The sequence below is a fragment of the Oreochromis aureus genome, linkage group 22, assembly GCF_013358895.1.
Source record: "Oreochromis aureus strain Israel breed Guangdong linkage group 22, ZZ_aureus, whole genome shotgun sequence".
Lineage (NCBI taxonomy): Eukaryota > Metazoa > Chordata > Actinopteri > Cichliformes > Cichlidae > Oreochromis > Oreochromis aureus.
The window spans coordinates 38,780,528-38,803,664 of record NC_052962.1 but is presented as its reverse complement, the minus strand read 5'-3'; the positions used below and the strand labels follow the sequence as shown (position 1 = coordinate 38,803,664).

General features: G+C 39.0%; 2 protein-coding genes across 3 annotated transcripts in view; both read right to left on the bottom strand.

The window, feature by feature from the left end:
• LOC116321231 (collagen alpha-1(XIV) chain-like) overlaps window positions 1-17,885 on the bottom strand; it is a 29,872-nt gene extending 11,987 nt beyond the window's left edge. The window contains exons 1-6 of the mRNA XM_039605358.1: window positions 17,820-17,885; window positions 17,050-17,085; window positions 16,384-16,450; window positions 16,107-16,295; window positions 15,756-15,833; window positions 14,956-15,111 (exon numbers count right to left, since the gene is read on the bottom strand). Coding sequence (XP_039461292.1) covers window positions 14,956-15,111; window positions 15,756-15,833; window positions 16,107-16,295; window positions 16,384-16,450; window positions 17,050-17,085; window positions 17,820-17,885 — 592 coding nt within the window. The remainder of the gene's footprint in view (window positions 1-14,955; window positions 15,112-15,755; window positions 15,834-16,106; window positions 16,296-16,383; window positions 16,451-17,049; window positions 17,086-17,819) is intronic.
• LOC120435772 (mucin-5AC-like) lies at window positions 3,896-8,389 on the bottom strand. Of its 2 annotated transcripts, XM_039605894.1 has the most exons (7): window positions 7,729-8,389; window positions 6,234-6,352; window positions 6,023-6,145; window positions 5,292-5,357; window positions 5,082-5,170; window positions 4,311-4,419; window positions 3,896-4,113 (listed from the first exon to the last, which is right to left on the bottom strand). In XM_039605894.1, the coding sequence occupies exons 1-7, from the start codon at window positions 8,225-8,227 to the stop codon at window positions 3,922-3,924; spliced, it is 1,197 nt and encodes a 398-aa protein (XP_039461828.1). In that variant the 5' UTR covers window positions 8,228-8,389; the 3' UTR covers window positions 3,896-3,921. The 2 variants fall into 2 exon arrangements, with proteins under 2 accessions (XP_039461828.1, XP_039461829.1); XM_039605895.1 differs by lacking the exons at window positions 3,896-4,113; window positions 4,311-4,419 and having other exon boundaries at window positions 5,031-5,170.
• Window positions 17,886-23,137: the final 5,252 nt, after the last annotated feature.

Below are 23,137 nucleotides of genomic sequence, written 5' to 3'. Positions count from 1 at the left end.
AGTAGGAAAAAAATCATTCATTCTTACCTTATACTAATCGTGGTGCAGGCCAGTGCAGTGCATGACCTGATGCCTCCTCCGGTCAATTCCGCTGAGAGTAAATTGAATGTCCCGCTCTACTGTAGAAGACAATGAATACCGGGGGGATGTACCAATGTGAGAGGGGTGCTGCGGAATAGTCCAAGTGATCGCTGCTTTAATTTCAGTCAACTATACATAAATTGCACGTGAGACACGATTTTTAAAGCTGGTGAACTAGACCAAGTCATTGATAACAAATGAACAATAAATCTACTTTCTCTGGTACTTTATACCCGATCAGTTGCAATGCAATTTAATGCTCAACTACAAATCGATGGTTTTTGATGGTGACCGGGCGAATGATCGTCAACTATAAATAGACGTTTTCTCGACGTTGTTGTTGTCACCTGGTCGACTATAAATAGATCAAATATCAATGACAAAAAACAATGGTGAATCAACATCGTTACAACGTCTCTATAGTAAGACCGTCGGTTTACCACAGTATTTCAATGTTGTTACAACATTGGCATTTCAACCCCGACCATATACGACGGTTTGGATGAAAAATCAACATAGATTCAATGTCGTCTTGCTATCTGGGCAGCCACACTGCCAGTCTTCTAGCTTGCTTACTTGCCACAAGTGCACTGTGCCACCTACCAATAGAAAGGAAAAAATAATGTGCACATTTCCATGAGAGAAATCCCACGCCTGGACCGTCGTTGACCACCGCCATGATTCTAGCCTACGTCACAGTGTCATGTGCACTTTTTACATCCAACACAAAAACTGCAGTCGTGGTGCTTTCGATTGTACTCAGAACTCAGAAATTCTGCCTTCCGAATAGGAAGATGTAGGTAACACCAGACTGCAGATGAGCTGCATACAGAGCTGGACTGGGACAAAACAATCGTCCCGGGCATTTTGACTAGAGACCGGCCCACCATTATAGGAAAAATCATAAAGCCTTTGAATGAAAATAAACACTGTTGTGACAGTGATGTACACTGTTCTGATGGTATATATGTATCAATCTATCAATTGTTTGTTGTAAGACTCAGATAATTATTTTTTTAAAAGCGAGACATTTTAAATGAGAATAATAAAGAAAAGTATTTCCATGTCCCCCCCTTTCCCTGTTAATGCCCTACCTGGCCCCCTGGCAACACTTTGCTAGATCCGCCCCTGCACAGTTACCAGCTGTCAGCTACTTAGAAAAGGATCCTGGTGTTATTTGTCTCTCAGAAACAGCTCATAACTTCCCTTCAACTCATTCATGTCACCTAAAAGGTAAACCTGTTTCTCCATCACCTGTTCAGCTCTGATGATTCAGTAAGGACATCTCCTGGTTTCATCTGCATGTTTCCCTCTCACCAGATAACCAAACCGATATCATGACCAGCAGCTTTACAGCTGTGGCTCCAGCAAACATCAGCTGATACTAGAAATTAATATTAAATAAATTCTAACAACAGCTGATCAAGCTTAAACGTGCTGCTGTTGTTTAACGCGACATCCGCTGGTTTCCTCTTTCTGGCGCAAAGTGGGCGATAAACAAACAAGAGAGAAAAGCCGATCAGCTGATCATTGATCAGTTTCGTGATTGAAGTAGAAACAGGAGAGAATGAGAGAAGAAGAGGCAGCTGTGCAGCTTCAGCTTTGTGTCTTTTTCATTGTAGCTGAAGTCCGGGAAAAACTGTGTTCCTTTTCACCTCAGTACGAAACGCGAAATATTTTCTCTGAATACCAGACGATTCTGTTTTTTAGGGGACGGTTGGCAACTCTAATAATTAACCGTATGAACAAAATAAAGTTCAACATCAGTAACATAGCACCCACCCAGCTGTATAGAAACTCCGTCATGCTAGCTAGCACGCAGTACGAAAATGTCAGCATACCGAAAATAAACTCCACCTAAACTTGGTTTATATCTGACTCAGATAGACTGCAGGTCATAACTTCTTACCTGAAGTTCAGTTCACCTGACACGCGGACCGGTGTTGTGCCAAAGTAGTTACCCCCGTCAAAAATTGTTTCCCCATCCACGAGAGCGCGCAAAGTAGGAGGAGCCACTTGCCCAGCTCCGTTCTGTACGCTACTTGTCACTGATCTGCAGTCGACGCAATAAAGAGTAAAAGCTGGAAAACGGCAGGCTCGATTAATTTAATATTAGTTTCGTGACATTGTAATGTGCCGTGTGGAAGACAATTTACATTAAACTGTACACTGAAATAACCTGCTGGGAATACTTTGTCTAGAAAAATACTTTGATACTATAATACTGTAAAACCAGACGCGATCATGGAAACACGTCGCTCTCCGGTGAATTTACACTCGGTTTACATTTTGTAGCGAAGCTATCACGAAGGAGTTTATTTGCGAAATCAATCACAGTATAACCAATAACTACAGTAACGTTGGAGAGGGTTTCTTCACAGCAAAAGTTATGGAGGGATACAGATTTTATCAGGCTGTGTGGCATCGGCTGCCAAAATGTGTGCCCCCCCCATCTGTAATCCATATTGGCTTTGCTATCACAAAGGGTATATTTGCAAAATAAGTCACAGTATAACCAATAAGTACAGTAACTTTGGAGAGGATTTCTCCTTCACAGCAAAAGTTATAGAGGGATACAAAATTTATCAGGCTGTGTGGCATCGGCTGCCAAAATGTGTGCCCCCTATCTTTAATCCATATTGGCTTTGCTATCACAAAGGGTATATTTGCAAAATAAGTCACAGTATAACCAATAAGTACAGTAACTTTGGAGAGGATTTCTCCTTCACAGCAAAAGTTATAGAGGGATACAAAATTTATCAGGCTGTGTGGCATCGGCTGCCAAAATGTGTGCCCCCTATCTTTAATCCATATTGGCTTTGCTATCACAAAGGGTATATTTGCAAAATAAGTCACAGTATAACCAATAAGTACAGTAACTTTGGAGAGGATTTCTCCTTCACAGCAAAAGTTATAGAGGGATACAAAATTTATCAGGCTGTGTGGCATCGGCTGCCAAAATGTGTGCCCCCTATCTTTAATCCATATTGGCTTTGCTATCACAAAGGGTATATTTGCAAAATAAGTCACAGTATAACCAATAAGTACAGTAACTTTGGAGAGGATTTCTCCTTCACAGCAAAAGTTATAGAGGGATACAAAATTTATCAGGCTGCGTGGCATCGGCTGCCAAAATGTGTGCCCCCCCTATCTGTAATCCATATTGGCTTTGCTATCACAAAGGGTTTATTTGCAAAATAAGTCACAGTATAACCAATAAGTACAGTAACTTTGGAGAGGATTTCTCCTTCAAAGCAAAAGTTATGGAGGGATACAAAATTTATCAGGCTGTGTGGCATCGGCTGCCAAAATGTGTGCCCCCCCCCCATCAATAATGCACATTGGCGTTGCTATCACGAAAGAGTTTATTTGCAAAATAAATCACAGTATAACTAATAACTACAGTAACTTTGGAGACCATTTTCTTTTTTTAGACTTCTTAATTTAACATCTACATATATATATATGTCGATATGTGTGTTCTCAACAATGTGTGCCATAAGAACACTAGCTGTGCACCTTTAGTGTCAACTATGTACAAGCGAAACAAATAAACACGTCTTCTGGTGGTGGGCTTTTCACGCAGAGCTGGTGGAACCACCACCGCAAACACATCTCACACTGAATCTGTAAAAAAATAAATAATTATAAATCCCAATGTTAAAATTTCATTTACGGAATTGATCATAACATTTAGCAGTCTTTCATGATGACATTACCCATTTGTTGTCAGTTTCATGCTCTTCTTCGCATGAGAAAAGACAGATGTTTGTCAAGTCATCTGTTTTAAAAAGTGAAAAATAGCACAGAGTATACTACCTACTGCACTTATTACTTCATTCAAACAACTATATGGTTTGTTTCTACAGCTATCATGATGAAAATATTCATGATTTCAGAACACTGAATTGTGGAAAATGAGTTACCTGTCTCTAGGAGGAGAGTGGTGGCAATTTGCAGCCTGTGTGTGTTTATGGCCTTTTTTGTAGACGGAAAGTCTATTGACTCTTTTTGCAAGATCTTTTCAGCAAACTGAAAAAGAGATTCTAAGATGACTAAATAGGCTAATATCGTAAATGTTATTTTATAGAAATTTGTTTGCTGTGAATCAATTTCTTTCTTTTTTTGTGTAATTATCTTATATTCCTTTTCCTGTCATTAACATTTATTACAACACAACATTTCCAATATTGTTGTATATATGTATGTATTACGGTTAAGACTCAGACTTTCAATGCAAAGACTCCACATGAGGTAGCGTCCAATTGTTTTGGGTGTTTGACTGTGTCACAAGTCCATCTTGAGACGTTGCATCCTTTTTTTTTTCGCATGAATGCCCTGAAAGACAAGTACAATAAAAACAAATAACATGTTTTAAAATTTTGGTGACACAAAAAGATGAACAGTATGGAGAGCTTAAGTGTCTGTTGAACATCAAGTTAAGAACACTGACCACACTGTTTTGTTAAAATCATTACTTTTTAAAAGTCTACAACGCATTTTCGTGGACAATTACTTGTGCTTTTATTTTCCTGTTTCCTCCCATGATATAGAAATCAATCACTTACACAGTACACTTTGAAGAGATGTGGAGGAGAAGCAAAGATGAAATTCACACATGTATAACCTATGTGGAATTATTTTAGACATTTGTCTGATGTTTTAGTGCTAAACCTCCGCAACACTTTATGCAACTACTAAACATTATTATCCCCGTGCTATATTTTCTAATGTAAAACATCATCTCATACAGACATCAGGTCCTCAAATAAACATTGAAACATGGGAGACTTCTCTTTAAAGGCAAAATTAACCCATAACACCACAATATCAGAAGACGAACACAAAAATTTAAACCTGTTGCTGCTAGTTTTTAATTCTGAGTACCATTTATTTTTGATTGACATCATACTTGTAATTGTCATAATAAACACAAAAAACAACAAAAGCAACAAAGAGTTTAATAAAGGGTCGAAATAAATTTGAGCAGTTATCCTTACCTTGTTGATTCCAAACAATTTTGGATACCTTGTTTAGTTTCTCCGAGTGGATCAAGATACAGCGACTTCTTTTCTTGTGGGTAAATGACCTACAGTAAAATTATGTGGAGAATTACATGTAATAATTCAAGACTTAAGATTATCTGCATGCCATGCATTTTCTTATAAAACTGATTTGATGAATATTGTAAATGCAATTATTTTGTTTACCACTAATGTCCAGTGATGATGTTCATTTACAATTCCCAGAATCACTTCATGCTCCATGGGTTTGATCTTAAATTGAAACAAAAGAATAAAAATATTAACTTCAGACATAAAAAAGAAATGCAATAACATGTTGTTTAGAGTCCTTTTTATTAAAGCAATTTATGATATATTATATATCATCCACTTATAAAGTACTCTGTGACAGCCATGATTCATCCTCATTTCTTTAAACTGTGCAAGAAGCTGGACTATCTTATATTTTTTATAAGTGGTTTTGCACATTACTTCCTCCAAGACTAATAAAGCTCTTTCTAAGGATTTTCTTTGGACATGGAGTTCATTTTCACTCATTTTCAATGCGATCATTGTGCCATCTGCAAAATAATGTGTAATGCTTTATTAAGCCTCTTTAACAGTGACGTATGAATCACTTGAGAATAAAAAGGTACCTATTAAAGAGATGAAGCAGTGTTGATGATTTCAAAAGAGATATTAGCCCAAATGTTTGCAAATCTCAAATCAAGCATTGATTGGAGTGTGTACAAAAAAGGAGGAAACCAGACAAACAGAGAACAAAAGAGAACTGGCAAGTCTAATAAACTATCCACATCTACTAACCCCAGTCTCAATTCGTTCTTTCTCCATAAGCTGTTATCCAATCTAAATCTGGATGTGGATATGATCTGAGGTACTTAAACAATACACACAAGATTCTTTCTAGAGATACCTACCTTGAGTCTTGGAGCTTTTCTCTTCCAAATGGCAGTCATTGAAAATGAATCAATGAATGCTGCTTTGGCTGAATTATGGCGATTGCATTGTCTCACCATGATCGCAAGATATGCATTAATAGACTGCGAATACAAAATGTAAACATTTTTTAACTGTTGTCAAGCAATAAAACACTGATAGTTGCATTGTTGTCAGTAAAGATCACTGTACCTCACTTTCCAACTCCATGTCCGGACCAATTTGTTGGATATCCCAGTAGAATAATTTGTAAGCACCAATTTTGGAGAGTAGAACGTGAGGACTCTTTCCAGCCCAGGCATCCATTATATCTACAAAAAGTAATGAGAAAAGAGACAAGTCATCAGGACTAAATGTAAATCAAAATTTAAAATGCATAATTTCTTATGTAGTTTTCTGACAAAAGGCGTGTTTCAGGGTAAATACTTTTAAGACGCTGATAAAATGGGCACATGGTTTAACATTGTATTTTGTAGAAAAAAAAGAGCACTTAAATTTGCTTTTATTTGGGGGTAAAGTTACACTTACAATGTCCTCTAAAGAAATTTAAATAAATTCATATTAATAAAAGAAAAGGAATTTAAATACATAGCAATAGAAATGCTCTTGCCCCTATCAAATTTTTTTTTTTTCCAGCAGAAACACCTATTACAACAATTTTTAAAATTATGTTTAGTTGAAGCTACATGAATATGTTTTAAAATACTCAGGCTCAAGGCTTGCACCTGTGGCCTTTACTATTACATAACCATTTCTGGAAAAATGTTATTTTTCTCCTCCAAAACTAGTTTTATTGTCTTTAAAATAGAGTGTCAATTTCTGGGCTGTTAAAAGCAGCTTCTTAAAGAGTATTTGATCTTTCGAACTATTGCTGGCAGGCAGTCATCATCACAACATTAATATACTGCTTGTAGTGGGCATTCTATGTCACTAACAGCATATATGACAGCAATTTCAGAAAAGAAGAAAATGAAGAACATACACTACTAGTCAAAATTAGGGACACACCTTCCCATTCAGTGTTTTTCTGTGTGTTCATGCTTTTCATGCAGTGACAATCATCTTATGTGACTACCCCATGAAGCTCACTGACAGAAGGCCTAGAGTGTGCAAAGCAGTGATCAAAGCAAAGGGTGGCTAATTTGAAGAATCTAAGATATAAAAAATATTTTTGGTTCTTTCATATTTTTTGGTTTACTACATCATTTGTGTTAGGGTTAGTGCTCCATATGTGTCCATTCATAGTTTTGATGCCTCGAGTTCTAATCAACAATGAATCTACAAAATAGACAAGGAAATTAAGAAGCAACATTAAAATGAAGGTGTGTCCAAACTTTTCACTCTTAGTGTACATCAGATGTACAATATCAATCATTAACATTCTGGGTTCCACAACAACAAAAGAAAGATTCACAGTTTTGAAGGACTCACTTTTTCATTTGTGTAATTTTACACATGTGGCTTACATCCTTTACAAGTTTTCTATAATGTTTTGCCCCATGAAGGTTTTTTTTTTTTTAAAGCATTAACATATTGTTAAATTTAAATATTCTGTTAGGAAATATACCTAAAAAATCTTTTTAAAGGTGTAAAATTTGCTATGCCATGATCTACAGAGTACTGAAACAAACACTGTCATAGGAACAAAAGTCCTTTTTAAAAAATAAAAAATATTATATTTATTTACATTTCTCTGCAACAGGTTCAGTGTATCTCTGAGAGGGTGATGCTGGAGGTGGTGCAGGGCTAGCTTGTGTGGCTGTTGCTGGGGCTGGTGTCACAAGTGGAACTGTTGCTTCCATGGTTTGTGCTGTAGATTGCTGGGCTGTAATCTGTGGAGCTGAGGCTTGTGTGGTTGTAGCATTTGGAGCTGTGGTCTGTGAGGATGGGTCTGCTGCCGTTGTGGTTTGTGAGGCCTGGTCTGCTGTTGTGGTTTGTGAGGCTGGGTCTGCTGTTGTGGTTTGTGAGGCCTGGTCTGCTGTTATGGTCTTTGAGGCTGGGTCTGCTGCTGTTTGGGATTCGGTTTGTACAGCTGTAGCATATTCTGGTGCTGTAGCACTTGTGGCTGGTTCGTTCTCTTTCTGTGCTGTTGCTCCTGACTCTGGATCTGATACCGTTATTGCTATACCTTGTGGAACTGGAGATGGATGTTGTGTTTGAACCGATAGTGATGTAAGTGATGCCATTGGTGCTGTAGGCTGTGTAGCTCTAGGAGGAGGTGGTGGTGGTGCTACCGCCACTGGTGCTGCTGTAGCCTGTGAAGCTAGAGCAGATGCTGGTGCTGCTGCAGCTTGTGGTGCTGCTGGACCTGGTTGTGCTGTTGGTAATGTGGCTGCTGTTTTCTTTGAACCCCGTGTGGCACTCTTGGCATGCTGTCTTTGCTTAACTTTAGTTGGTCAATATTTACTTTTGGAATGATTGTCCCATTGGAATCCTGAAGATCTGCACTTTTACCTTGGATTGCTGTAATAATGTAAGGGCCTAAAAGTTTGCTTCAAGTTTTCCCCTTTCCTCTGCTGACTTCTTATGTTAGCTCTTAAAACTTTGTCACCAACTTTGAAGACGACATCTCTCGTCATCATTTTTATTTTGCCCTTTGTTTTTTCCTGAGCTTTGACCACATTGTCCTTCACCAGTTCCAACAGCTTTTGATGCTTTTGAATGTCTTCCGACAGCTCCTCCTGCCCCACAATGTCTTCCACACTCTCATCAACCTTTGAATCAAAAGACATGTCTATCATTACTATAATTTGTGTAAGATACACAGATAATACATAAAAGAACTGAGAAATACAGTGAAAATTTACATTAAGTGTCTTTGGTAAGGTTTTAAGACACAATGTATTTCTGGCAAAGCTTCAGTGTATCTTGGGATTGATTGGACATGAAGAAAACTGTTATTGAGGGTTTGAACAATCCATAAAAATATTCAGTGGTGTAGTGCTTTTATGGCGGTGACATAGCATCCATTGAAACTGATCTGCCTGTGCCTCAAAAACTAAAAAAGTTTCGTTGTGTGGGATTTCCGTGTAGTTTGTCACAGACAGAAAGACATACCATGAACTCTTCTGGGATTTCGGAAGGATAGCGAGCCTCTCTGCCAAACATTAGGTAATAAGGTGAGTATTTGGTGGTCACTTGTTTTTTAGTTCTGAGTCCAAACATTACAGCATCCAGATACTCATCCCACATTTCTGGTTGGTCGCCAACGACTTTACACAGGGCTCTGACAATGAAAGCACATAGAAGACATTCATATGAAAGATCATTTACATTTTTAATAGTTTAATGTCATGCATTCATGTTTTGGTTGAAGGAACCCCATAAATGTATAACATGTACTCCAAGAATTTACCTCTGGATGGTGCCATTCATTTTCTCCACCAGCCCATTTGTTTGTGGGTGATAGGGGAGCAGAGGCTTCTTTTAATTTTAACAATCCGCAAACCCTTTTGTTGAGCTGCAAAAGAAAGTTATATACACTGACTATAAGCACATTACAATAAGAATTTAAATAAACAGCTGTCATACTAATATCTCAAAAACAGATTTATAAAGACCAGAAAATTAACCATTTTCAAAAAATTATTCAAATATGAGTTCACATATTTTGCCAAAGACTAAAGTACTTACAGAATTGACAAATTCTTTGCCTTGGTCAGTAAGAATCCTTTTGGGGCTTCGAACTGGTGGACAAATTTTATGAGACAGTTTGTCACTTCCCGGCTGATTTTGACTTTAAAGGGTATGCTTGTGGCCATTTTGTAAAATAATCAATAAAAACACATATGTATTGATGTCCATTGTTGGTTTCAGTAAGTTTTCCAATAAGGTCCATCCCAACCAGTTCAAATGGCTGAGAGACCTTAAAAACAAAATCATAGTTAAGTTAATAATACTGAAATTACACAGAATGCTAGTCTACTGTTATAATTTTTCAAGTATATAATCAGTAGGTTTCTAAGCAATGAAAACATTGTGTGATTAAATGTGATTATTTGCTGTGGTCGATGACTAACCTTTATCGGAATGTATTCCGCTGGTTTTTAATTGTTGCAGCACTTGCCTGGCAAAGTGCACATTGGGAAACCTAATCAAAAATAAAAGCAATTCAATAAGAAACACAAGAGTTGATGATCAAGGTTTACATAACTTATTATGAGAGATACAGAAACATTGCTGTGTTCCTCTTAAAATAAATTAGCTGTAGTCGAATTACATAGAGTTTGTTTTGGAGTACCCACCCAATTATTGATGTCCACTGACATCCCTGGCCAGTAGAACCGCTTTGAAATGGCTTCTCTTGTTTTGTTTGCCCAAATGGGCCCCAGTAGGACTGGCATGAAAATCTGAAAAAATTGTGTTTGCCTCATCAGCCCCACAGACTACCGTTGTCTTTATGGTTTTGTCTGTGCCTTTGTAGCGCCAGTAAAACAGCTGCTCCCCTAAACATAAACAAGAAAATAGAAAAGTTTATTATAGCTGTTTAAACCACAGGTCTATATGTGGTAAAAGTCATGACAATACATCTTCAATGTAATGAATCAATTATGTATGTGATATAATTTGGGGTGACTATTGGACTGGTTCTCTATAGTTATGACAGTATGACTACTTCAGAAGCCAAAAGATTATGCCACTCACAAGACTGTATTAGTGATACTAAACAAAGTGATGGATGTGTAAAGTCATTATAACTAATGGCCTTCAGATATCATGGAGTTATCTTTTGTACAAATATCAATTCAAAGTAGTTTAATTCCAAATTTCCTGCTGTCCGTAATTTTCCACATATGTAATTTAAAGACATAAAGACATAACAGTGGGTACACCTGCGTAAAGGGGGTGTGGCACATACCACTCCAAAAGTAATTACGACGTAATATATTGTAGTTAAGCTATAAAAGGACAAAAACAGTTCTTAGTTAACGCTGTCTTCTTAATAGCAAACCTTAAAACTTTTACTTTAATAAACGCCCATGTGCCTATTAACCGGGGTTAACTAGGTCAAAGAAAGGTCAAGCTAATTAAATCGGTTAGTGCAAATTAAGACTACACATTATGCCTTTGTATATGTGTTAATATATATGTATTGATGACATTTATAAACGCTACGAAGTTGCTGTTATTACCTTCAATGTCGTAAATAGCAGCTTTTCTTCGGAGAAGAAACTTCTCTTTCTTCGTGAAAAGCGCTGGATACTCGCCTTTCAGTTTATATGCAACCAAAATCTTGTACTGCCTGGTTCCATTCTCTTGTGGTGTTTGTTATTTTCGAAAACAAATTGTAAAGTAATCTTCTAGTTAGTTCAGAGCCACTCTGTTTTTCGGTTCGTGCGCACAACGTGAGCTAATTTGCATAATTGATGAGGAAAACCCACGTGACCAGAGATTTTGGAAAAATTTGACAATGTCGGAGTCAAGTAGGCCTACGAAAGGTTGGCCAAAACTAACTTGCAAAATTTTGAAAAGCCCTGTGACTTACAAAGACGATATATATATATTTAAATGTTGTTTTAAATTTTATTTATTTACAAAGAAAAACTCTGCCAATGTGCATTATTGATGGGGGGGGCACACATTTTGGCAGCCGAGGCCACACAGCCTGATAAATTTTGTATCCCTCCATAACTTTTGCTGTGAAGAAGAAATCCTCTCCAAAGTTACTGTACTTATTGGTTATACTGTGACTTATTTTGCAAATATACCCTTTGTGATAGCAAAGCCAATATGGATTAAAGATAGGGGGGGCACACATTTTGGCAGCCGAGGCCACACAGCCTGATAAATTTTGTACCCCTCCATAACTTTTGCTGTGAAGAAGAAATCCTCTCCAAAGTTACTGTACTTATTGGTTATACTGTGACTTATTTTGCAAATATACCCTTTGTGATAGCAAAGCAAATATGGATTTAAGATAGGGGGGGCACACATTTTGGCAGCCGAGGCCACACAGCCTGATAAATTTTGTACCCCTCCATAACTTTTGCTGTGAAGAAGAAATCCTCTCCAAAGTTACTGTACTTATTGGTTATACTGTGACTTATTTTGCAAATATACCCTTTGTGATAGCAAAGCCAATATGGATTAAAGATAGGGGGGGCACACATTTTGGCAGCCGATGCCACGCAGCCTGATAAATTTTGTATCCCTCTATAACTTTTGCTGTGAAGGAGAAATCCTCTCCAAAGTTACTGTACTTATTGGTTATACTGTGACTTATTTTGCAAATATACCCTTTGTGATAGCAAAGCAAATATGGATTTAAGATAGGGGGCACACATTTTGGCAGCCGAGGCCACACAGCCTGATAAATTTTGTACCCTCCATAACTTTTGCTGTGAAGAAGAAATCCTCTCCAAAGTTACTGTACTTATTGGTTATACTGTGACTTATTTTGCAAATATACCCTTTGTGATAGCAAAGCCAATATGGATTAAAGATAGGGGGCACACATTTTGGCAGCCGATGCCACGCAGCCTGATAAATTTTGTATCCCTCTATAACTTTTGCTGTGAAGGAGAAATCCTCTCCAAAGTTACTGTACTTATTGGTTATACTGTGACTTATTTTGCAAATATACCCTTTGTGATAGCAAAGCCAATATGGATTAAAGATAGGGGGGGCACACATTTTGGCAGCCGAGGCCACACAGCCTGATAAATTTTGTACCCCTCCATAACTTTTGCTGTGAAGAAGAAATCCTCTCCAAAGTTACTGTACTTATTGGTTATACTGTGACTTATTTTGCAAATATACCCTTTGTGATAGCAAAGCCAATATGGATTAAAGATAGGGGGGGCACACATTTTGGCAGCCGATGCCACACAGCCTGATAAATTTTGTATCCCTCTATAACTTTTGCTGTGAAGGAGAAATCCTCTCCAAAGTTACTGTACTTATTGGTTATACTGTGACTTATTTTGCAAATATACCCTTTGTGATAGCAAAGCCAATATGGATTACAGATGGGGGGGGCACACATTTTGGCAGCCGATGCCACACAGCCTGATAAAATCTGTATCCCTCCATAACTTTTGCTGTGAAGGAGAAATCCTCTCCAACGTTACTGTAGTTATTGGTTATACTGTGATTGATTTCGCAAATAAACTCCTTCGTGATAGCTTCGCTACAAAATGTAAACCGAGTGTAAATTCACCGGAGAGCGACGTGTTTCCATGATCGCGTCTGGTTTTACAGTATTATAGTATCAAAGTATTTTTCTAGACAAAGTATTCCCAGCAGGTTATTTCAGTGTACAGTTTAATGTAAATTGTCTTCCACACGGCACATTACAATGTCACGAAACTAATATTAAATTAATCGAGCCTGCCGTTTTCCAGCTTTTACTCTTTATTGCGTCGACTGCAGATCAGTGACAAGTAGCGTACAGAACGGAGCTGGGCAAGTGGCTCCTCCTACTTTGCGCGCTCTCGTGGATGGGGAAACAATTTTTGACGGGGGTAACTACTTTGGCACAACACCGGCGGCCGCTTCGGGTCTCTCCTCTTGCCTCCCTTTTCCTTCATCCACCTGCTGGCCTCCACCACTTGCTAATGTTATTGAATCTGTGGAAGCTCCGCGATATCCACCACACGAAGTAACGAATAACGAGCCTATCTAAATCCCAGTAACGAGTAACGCGTTCCTGATTTTGGCATAATAACTAGTTACCGTGCTCGTTACCACAATAATAACGTAGTTACTGTAACGCGTTACTTAATAACGCGTTAGTCCCAACACTGCTCATAAGAAAAAAAGTCTAAAATCTCAGGTCACAGTTATTTACTCAGTGATTGCTTTTACATACATGAACCTCATTTTGATCATCTTTATATCAACTGAAAAATCTACCACTGTAAAAGTCTGTGTATGATTTTAAAAATAAGAAGCAGCAGAATAAATAACCTTTAAAAACTCAGCTGTTTTGTCTCAAATGTTCAGAAAGAAACTGTCTCAACAAATTCTGCTTAGAGTTGATTATTTTGGGTGAAATGAGCCTTTAAAGGCCACTTTGAGGCTAAATTGTTAAAGACATCATCTCTGTCTCTGTCGTTCCATCGAGTCTTTGGATGTTTAAAATCACGTCCAAAAGAAATCCCAGTGCGCTGCATGATATTTGAAATTGTACAGAATGTAAAAATCACACACTGAAGATGAATTTCTGTGTTTTTAACTTCAACACACCGACTGCTGTTTGTGAAACTGAATCCTGCATCTTAGCTGTGAGTGTGTCTGAACGTGTTTCACCTTCAGACACACTGAGTGTGGGTGGATGACTTTATGTGAACATGAAGCACTAAATGTATAAAGGCTCATTTACACCATGAAGGCTGCTCTCAAAGACTGGCACAGACTTAACGCTGTTTGTTAAGGTGGAATTAAGAAATAAGTGTCTAAAGTTGTTAGAACATGTTTAGCGCCACCTTGTGGCCGGACGTCACTTTTTTCTTAAATTCAGCTTCACGAGGTTTTAAATTTCTGTCAGTTTTTGAAAGCAGGGCTCCAGAGTGTAAATGAACCTTTATACATGTAGTGTTTCATGCCCACTTCTGTGACATGCACTCTGTGTAACTCAGTGGCAGCTTTTCAGTGTGAAAATGAACCACAAGAACTGAACATCTCTCTTCATGACTTCAGTCCAAATACAATCAGCTGTGAAATGTTTTCATGCTCAGTTAAAAAGTTTCTTCTGTTCATATATTTGAACAAACATGCAGGTTTTCTGTAAGTCTCATTACAGCCTCTTCAGTCTGTGGCTGTAATTACACAACAGTCACGGTGGAGGCTGCTGCTTTAATCATGTGGCTGACAATAATAATAATTAATAATAATAACAATTAAAAACCTCAACAATTAGAGTCTTGATAACACTGGTGGATCATAGTTTCCTCATATTTCTGAGACTACGTACCTCCAACATTGTAGCCCACACAGGAGTTCTGATCACAGTAACCCGGAGGCCCCTGGGGGCCGATGGGACCGGGGGCTCCGGGCCGACCGGGTACTCCGGGATTTCCAGGTCGTCCTGAGGGTCCAGAGCTACCTGGTCTGCCCTGTCCCTGGGGACCTGGGAGGAAGAGGATGAAGAGTTTAGAAAACAAAACACAAATGTTAGAATTACAGATTCACTCTGTGAGGTCAAACTCATCATCAGCCATAAGAACCCGACTGTGAGCCCAAGGTTATCACAACATGTGTTTGTGTTTACTTTTCTCCTGCGTTTTGTCAGAGGACAGAAAAATACTTTGCCAACTATCAAAGTGATGTTTTTAATGGTTTTATGGTCAGAGTCATGTAGCCAAAGTACTTCTAGACTTTTCCAGGTAATAAATGTTTAAGACATTTTTAAATGACACTCAGAAATAACTTAATAACATCTCAACAACTAAAACTATAGAAAAAAATTATATCAACTATTCAAAGTTAGAGACACAATTTGTTTACTTTTTTGGTTCAGTTCAGAAAAACAACAACAACAACAACAACTACTAATAATAAAAATAATAATCTAGCTCACCATGTCACTTATCTTAAGACATTAAATAAAAATTTCATATTTTCTGTTGAATTCTGTGGATTTTACAACATCTTAATGATCCATGTGAAACATGTGAAACTTTTTTTCTTTTACTAATCAGGTGATCATGTTCAGGACTTTCTTCACCGCATCACTGGGATGGTTCAGAAAGGCTTAGTAGGAAAATAAATTACCAGGTGGTCCTGGAGGTCCTCTGGGTCCTTGAACACCAACACCTGGAGATCCCTTATCACCCTTCTCTCCTGGTTGTCCTGGAAACACAACAGAAAGAAAAACTGTTTTCATTCTTTATTTAGTGTCATTTCTGACAGATACACTGTAACATGGAGAAAGTCTGTAAGGTCGACCTTTCCTGCACATTTCTGACTTTGTATTTATTTGCTGTTAGACTGAACCACTGCAGCTTTGCATCGTTTGCAGTTCAAAATCATTTTGTATTTATTTTACACTGGGCCGTGTGGCAGCCCCTCAGCTCACACTCTGTTTTAAACAGTAACAGAGTTTTACTATTTGGTTAAACTTACCTCTTTCTCCTGGTTGCCCATTCTGTCCATTCTGTCCTGGGAAGGCTGGTCTGCCTGGGGGTCCCTGTTCTCCCTGTGGTCCTGGGGGTCCTTCTCGACCAGGCTCTCCTGGTGGTCCGGGAACTGTGCGGATTGACACCGGAGGACTCGGCACGTGGTTCAGGATGCTGTTGTAGCGCGCCATGTGGCCTGAAACCAGTTCAGTTCAAACATTATTATTATTATTATTATTATTATTATTATTATTAACAAATAACAAAGGTTTTTTTAAACTCACTTTGGATCAGCTGCTCACAGACCTGTCTGGCAATGGCCTGAACTGATGCTGTCGACTGGAGATCTCCCTGAGAAACCGCACGATGTTCATATAAAATACATTCAGTTATGTGGGAGTGTTTTTAAATGATTCATATTCTGTGTTTTATGAAGGCGCTACAGACTCAAATATAATTATTAGCACTGAAATTTACACATAAATCTGCAGATTTGTTTCATTTCTTTTTCAGCAGTTTTACAGCAGCTGCTTGTGTCAAATATTAAGTTACAGCAAATTTAAAGTAAATTTATTTTATGAAACTCAAATACATGAAGCCTGTGATGAGCTTTCAGCATGAAGAATGAAAACGATGAGATTTTGGGCTTTTTTTTAGATTAATTCAAAGTCAATATGCAAAATTTACATTTCTATGCTTTACACATATTATATTTACTTATTGGATGATGCTGATATTTCATTATTGTAATCAAAGAAGGAAACAGTGACTAATGTTCACTGCATATTAATAAAAAAAATACATTAACACTTTGATGGATGTCTGCTGTTTATTAAATTCAGGAAGTTTCCCATTGCTGATGCAACACAACAATATATCTCAATGTGCAGGTTAGCAGACAGGACGTTTGTGACTGAGTGAAAGTAACAACATGAAGACAGAGAGCTCACCCGTTCACCTTTCTCTCCCTTAGTTCCAGGAGGTCCCTGCAAGAGAAACGAATTCATGAAAAACGAGGAAAAAAACAAACTTGTGAAGCATCGAACACAAGATGAAGCTGTCAGGTTTTGTGTCGTGTGGAGTCGAGGAAGTGACCCAAACGCAGGACTCGTGGATAGTGGAGAACTGAAGATGGTTTATTATGAAGCGTGGATGAACAGGGCAGGAACGAAAGGACTGACTGACTGAAAGACTGAATGGCTGGCTGAACTGAACACAGGCGGAAATGACAACATAACACCACGAGAACGTCAATGACACGACCCTGGACTGGTTGAACTGAGGAACATAAATACACAGGCTGAGAGATGAGTGATTAGAAACCGATGAGTACACAGCTGAACATAATGAACTAATGGTACATGGGAAGAGGACTGAACATAATGCACACAGACCAAGGCTAACACAATAAAACAGGAAGTGAAGCAGGCAGAAGATAAACTGTGAACATGAACTAAAAATACTGGGTCAACGACCCAGAAACCCTGATAGAAGCAGGTGATTCTCTCGTCAGGACAGCAGGTTGGTCATCTTGCTGTCCTCATTAAACTCCAGCCTGCTGGTTTGTGTCATTAATTTAAAACATTAGAAACCATTATCTATATGTATAATAACTAAAAACATAATTTCAAATGTTTATACTTTTCAGTGTTGACATTTCTCAGAGGGAAACAGACACATCTTAAATCGAGGGGATTTGATTTCAGGAACGTGTCGAGACCAGCGAGAGGTCTCTGGCCTTCAGGACTGTGATGGTGATACGTTTGTCGTGATGGGACTTTAACATTCACTCTCAGAGTCTGGGGCAAATCTACATAAAACATCGTTAAAAGCTTCAAATGTGTCGACACAAAACAGAGAATATGAATATCTGTGCAGCACTGTCACTTAAAGTCGTGTTTATAATAATACTGATACAGACAAACATCCAGTAAGAATGTAGAACAGAGGAATAAACACATAATAAACCAACATCGATGGAGCGTAGGCTGCTGTGACCTCGGTGCTTCTTTCTAATATAAAATATTCACTGAATGATGTTTATCGAGATTAGAAAGTATACAAAACGTTAAGAAATGCAACCCAGAATGTAGTATTTATGGAAATAACCGTCAAAGGAGTTTGCAAAGAAAAGCGTCTGGACTTCTTTAAGTTGCTTGAAGACGTTTCACCTCTTCAGTTCTAAGGTCAAATGGCCGAGAGTCCCAGATTTAAACCCAGTGGGAGTTTCCCCCCCAAAGAGGGACAAAAGGACCCCCTGATGATCCTCTAATCACCTGAGCCAAGGTGTGAAAGTGGGTGTGGGTCCCATTCAGCCAGGGTTTCGGGTGAGCTCATTGTGAAACCTGGCCCCACCTTGTCACCCTTTTCTGGCTGAGGCTATGGTTCTCAGCCGGAAAAGGGTGGAGTGCCCACTCCGGGTCAGGGACGAGTCTCTGCCCCAAGTGGAGGCATTTAAGTATCTCGGGGTCTTGTTCACGAGTGATGGGAGAAGGAAGTAAGAGATCGACAGACGGATTGGTGCTGCGGCTGCAGTGATGCGGACGCTGTACCGGTCTGTTGTGGTGAAGAGAGAGCTGAGTGTAAAAGCAAAGCTCTCAATTTACTGGTTGATCTACGTCCCTACCCTCACCTATGGCCACGAGCTGTGGGTAGTAAACGAAATAACGAGATCTCGGATACAAGCGGCAGAAATGAGCTTCCTCCAAAGGGTGGCTGGCCTCTCCCTTAGAGATAGGGTGAGAAGTTTGGCCATTCGGGAGGGGCTCAGAGTAGAGCCGCTGCTCCTCCACATTGAAAGTAGCCAGCTGAGGTGGTTCGGGCATCTGACAAGGATGCCCCGTGGGCACCTACTGGGTGAGGTGTTCCGGGTTCTGGGAGGAGGTCCCGGGGCAGACCCAGGACACACTGGAGAGATTATACCTCTCGGCTGGCCTGGGAACGCCTTGGTGTTCCCCTGGATAAGCTGGAGGAGGTGGCTAGGGAGGGAGGTCTGCTTAGGCTCCTGCCCCCACGCCCCGGAGAAGCAGAAGAAGATGGATGGATGGATGGATGGATGGATGGATGGATGGATGGATGGATGGATGGATGGAGGTTTTGCACTGTGCCTCCTGTGTGTTCTGTTGGGTTCAAAATATTGGGAAGAAAACGCAGGAGGAATGCAAGTAACCACAATGGTCCAAAAGATGAATTCAAGCGATGACTTTAATGAAAATCACACGTGTGGGAGACACACCCTGCAGAACATCAAAGGTGGATCCCTCAAACAATAAACAACACAAAGGTTTTATATGGGCAGGTTAATACAACGCCCCTTCATGTCTTAAGCAGATACAATATTTGCATACGTCAAATCAAACCCACAAAACCCCAGTTAACTTTTGACCCCCTTTAAAAGAACATCGGCTTCCATCCTCCTCTAGGTGCAGTCCCCGCACCCACAGTCCCCACAAGACAGTTAGACATCCTGTACTCTTATCAAACCATCACATACACCCACAGAAAAACTGCAACCCTAGCAAGCATGCTTAACTTTCACCTAAATAAACTCACTTGTATATCTGTGTGCGTGTGGGTGTGTGTATGTCTGTGCATGTGTTACCCTTGCCTTGCACCCTATGTGACCTCTCTGCTTATGCAACCAGGCTGAGGCCATCCTATGTGTGATGATCTTGGCTTATATGTAAAATGTATAAAAAGGTATTAAACAAATGTCTCAATCTGATACCACTACTTAAAACTTAATAAAAAGGTATACATGAATAAAAATAATAAAAAGAACAGAATACAAATGTATTGTAAGCATGTGCAATCCTTCAATAACTCAGGTCATCCTCACAGTAGATTGGCTAATCCTAACGCTAACCAAAAGTTTATAACCCTCAAGAGACGACTTCTTGAGTCACAACTCCTTTAAGGCACAAATGCAATGTGTAAAATAATCATAGGTGCTCCTGCAATGACAAATTATCATATGATTATACTGGCACCTGTACATAAAGTAAATAAAGTAAATAAAAGTGAACTTAAACTGAATGCAAACTTTAAGGTAATATCAATAAATGCATCAATGCAAATGCTTGTTATATGATTATGATGCGATAACAATAACCAAATAATAAAACTGAAAATAGTCAAATGAACTGATAAAAAATGGCAGGAAAAATAACATCTCCTTTCTCCACAGTTCCACAAGTCACGTTGAGTCACTTATGCTGTCTTTTCTACATTTGTGTCTTCCCAGTCAGTCGTGCCTCCATGTCACAGTTTGTCGCTCGTCTCTGTGTTCCATGTTTGCTCTTTTTTCCCTGTTGTATCCCCTTGTCAAGTGCGCGTCTCTATGTTCTGCGTCCTGTTTTACTTTGACAGTCTGTGTCCTATTTCAGTGTATTCCACTTTATTTCCTTTGTCAGATATGTCAGATTATGATTATGTCAGATTAGTCTCAGCTCTGCTTCCTGTTTCCCATTCCCTCGTTACTCCCTGGTGTATTTAAGTCCGATGTTTTCCTCTGTGCGTTGTCGCGTCATACCCTCACCGTGCTGTTTCTCCCTTTGTGTTCCTGATGAAATTCTAGTATTCAGTACCTGTTTTATGTTTCTTATTTTCTAGTGTCGAGTTTCTAGTTTTCATGTTTGTGGTTTTGGTTTATTTTTTGTGACATTTATTTTTTATGGAAAGTCTTCCCAGCAATAAAAGCTACTGCTTTGAGTTTCATTCTGTGTACGAGTCCTACATTTGGGTCCTACATCCCGCCTGCCACACAGAGTAACCATGACAACATTAACTTCAAAATTAACAAAAGTAGTAAAACTAATTATTGAGTCCATAAAACCACAAAGAAAGGTCAGATGAATGTTTTCCTCGTTGACTGCTGTACAACTGGGAAGCTTTTTGCAACCTGAGGCATCGCCCCCTGCTGGCTATTAGAAAAGCTGCAGGTCTGGGGCACTTCCACATTGGCTCTATTTTTCACAGTGGGACATCCGTTTTTTTATATAGTCAGTGTTTATTTCTGGTTTTCTGTTTTTGTTTTCTCAAAACCTTCAGAGCACTGAACTTAAACCATAGATTTTTTCCTGCATGTTATTTTCAACAAAGGTCACAGAATGACCAAAAGAGGAAGAAAACATTTTTTTTAAAATATTTGACCTGATGGGGGCAGCAATGAAAACATTATCACATCATCATCTCTATGACACTCAATGACAGTTTAACAGTTTCTCTAAAATGCAAAATAAATAAGTGTGAATGTGTTTGTGAAGACTTTTATCTCCAAGAACTCATTTTTTGTTGAAAAGAGAAAAATGCATTTATTCTTAAGTGTTTTTATAGTTTTTCTCAGGCTTTACAAATATAAAGAAAAAGAAATGCTCCTCTCAGCACAGCAGAGGGTTTGTGAGTTTGTGTTTCTTTGTTACTTCTGAAAAGTTTCTTCCGTTCTGAAAGCAGGAAGAAGGCCGGCCAAAAGTGACATCAGTGTCAGGACAGGATATCATTGTATCTGCCAGAGTTAGCAGTGCACAACGGTCAGAGTACAGTTTAAACTCCTGCTCAGCGTCTCAGTCAGGAGATGGATATCTATACTACGTGTATCTATGAGAGTGCAGACTTTGATTACACCGGAATTCAAACACAAGGAGGAGGTAAGTCATCTGTAATAACATGTTTACTTCCAGTTTGTTACAGTCAGCTTTTAATCCCAATGAACTGCAGCCCATCAAACATCTCCAAGTGTTTTTTTTTTCTAATCAAACTTTTTACCTGATTTATTTTCTTTTTTTAACATAATTTCTTTATATTGACTTTTTATACCAATAGCAGTGAATAGAAAACACATTTGGACACTTTAGAATATAAAATAGAATAAAATAGCTCTTCATTGTCATTGTACAGGTACAATAGAGAATAGGTTGCAGAGGAGTATAGAGTCCACAGTTACTCAGACCATGGCTCAGATTGGTCGACAGGGGTGGGTAGTGATTGTTAACAATCCGAATGGCCCAGGGGACGAAGCTGTTAGTGAGTCTGGAGGTGTGGGACCTGACTGACCTGAGGTGCTGACAAGATGGCAGCAGGTCAAACAGGTGGTGGGCAGCATGCAAGGGGTCACCTGTGGGCAGGGCAATCACCCTCTGAGCAGCCTTCCTGTTCTCCGCTGTGGACCCTGGATGGCAAAAACTCAGGAGGAGGCGAGCACACTCTCCACTGAGGAGCGGTGGAAGGCCAGCAGCAGCTTCTGGTCCTGGTTAAGAACTCCCAGTGCAGCCACTGCTGGGCCTTCTTTAGCAGAGTGTTGATGTCGTAAGATCTGCTAACAGACTCAGAGGAAGATTAAAATATATTCTGAAGGACATTCAGCTCAATTAATGAGAATCCAGCAAAGGGAGGAAGGTTTTGGACAACACTGCTGCTTTAAGGGATGTTTGGACAATGTTTGGATCTGTTACTCAAATCTGCCTGTTTCTGAGCGCTGTGTCCTCAGGCAAACGTGGTTTCAAAACAAAAAAGTCTTCTTTAACAAATCTCCAAAGGTTGATTCAGTTGGTTCATCTGGACGTAGCTCATCTAAGTCAGTCTCAAGACTGAAGAAGTCACTTGGATGAGCGACGAAACGTTTCTCCCACTGAAAACGCTACGTCCAGATGAACAGAATCAACTTTTGGAGATTTACTTACCTGGATGATTGAGAATGCATCAAGACCTTCTTTAACAAGCCACAGTTTCTTCTTTATTGCTCTTTTTTCAAAGAAAAAACTAATGTTATGCATTAAGTAATGAAATGTAAAACATCTTTCATAGAAAACAGTGTGTATATGATAAACACAAAACCATTAAAATGTATTCCTCTATAAAATATGAAGTCATAAATAACCCCACTGTCACTGTAGTCAGTTAAAGTTTTGGATAAATAGTTTGGTTGATTGAGGGTTAATCACAATGCAGATATATTTTAGTATTTTGTGAAGTTGAGCTCATCCAACCACAACCACAGGTCTATTAAAGGCAGAGTGACAGGAAATGACCACAAACCAACAT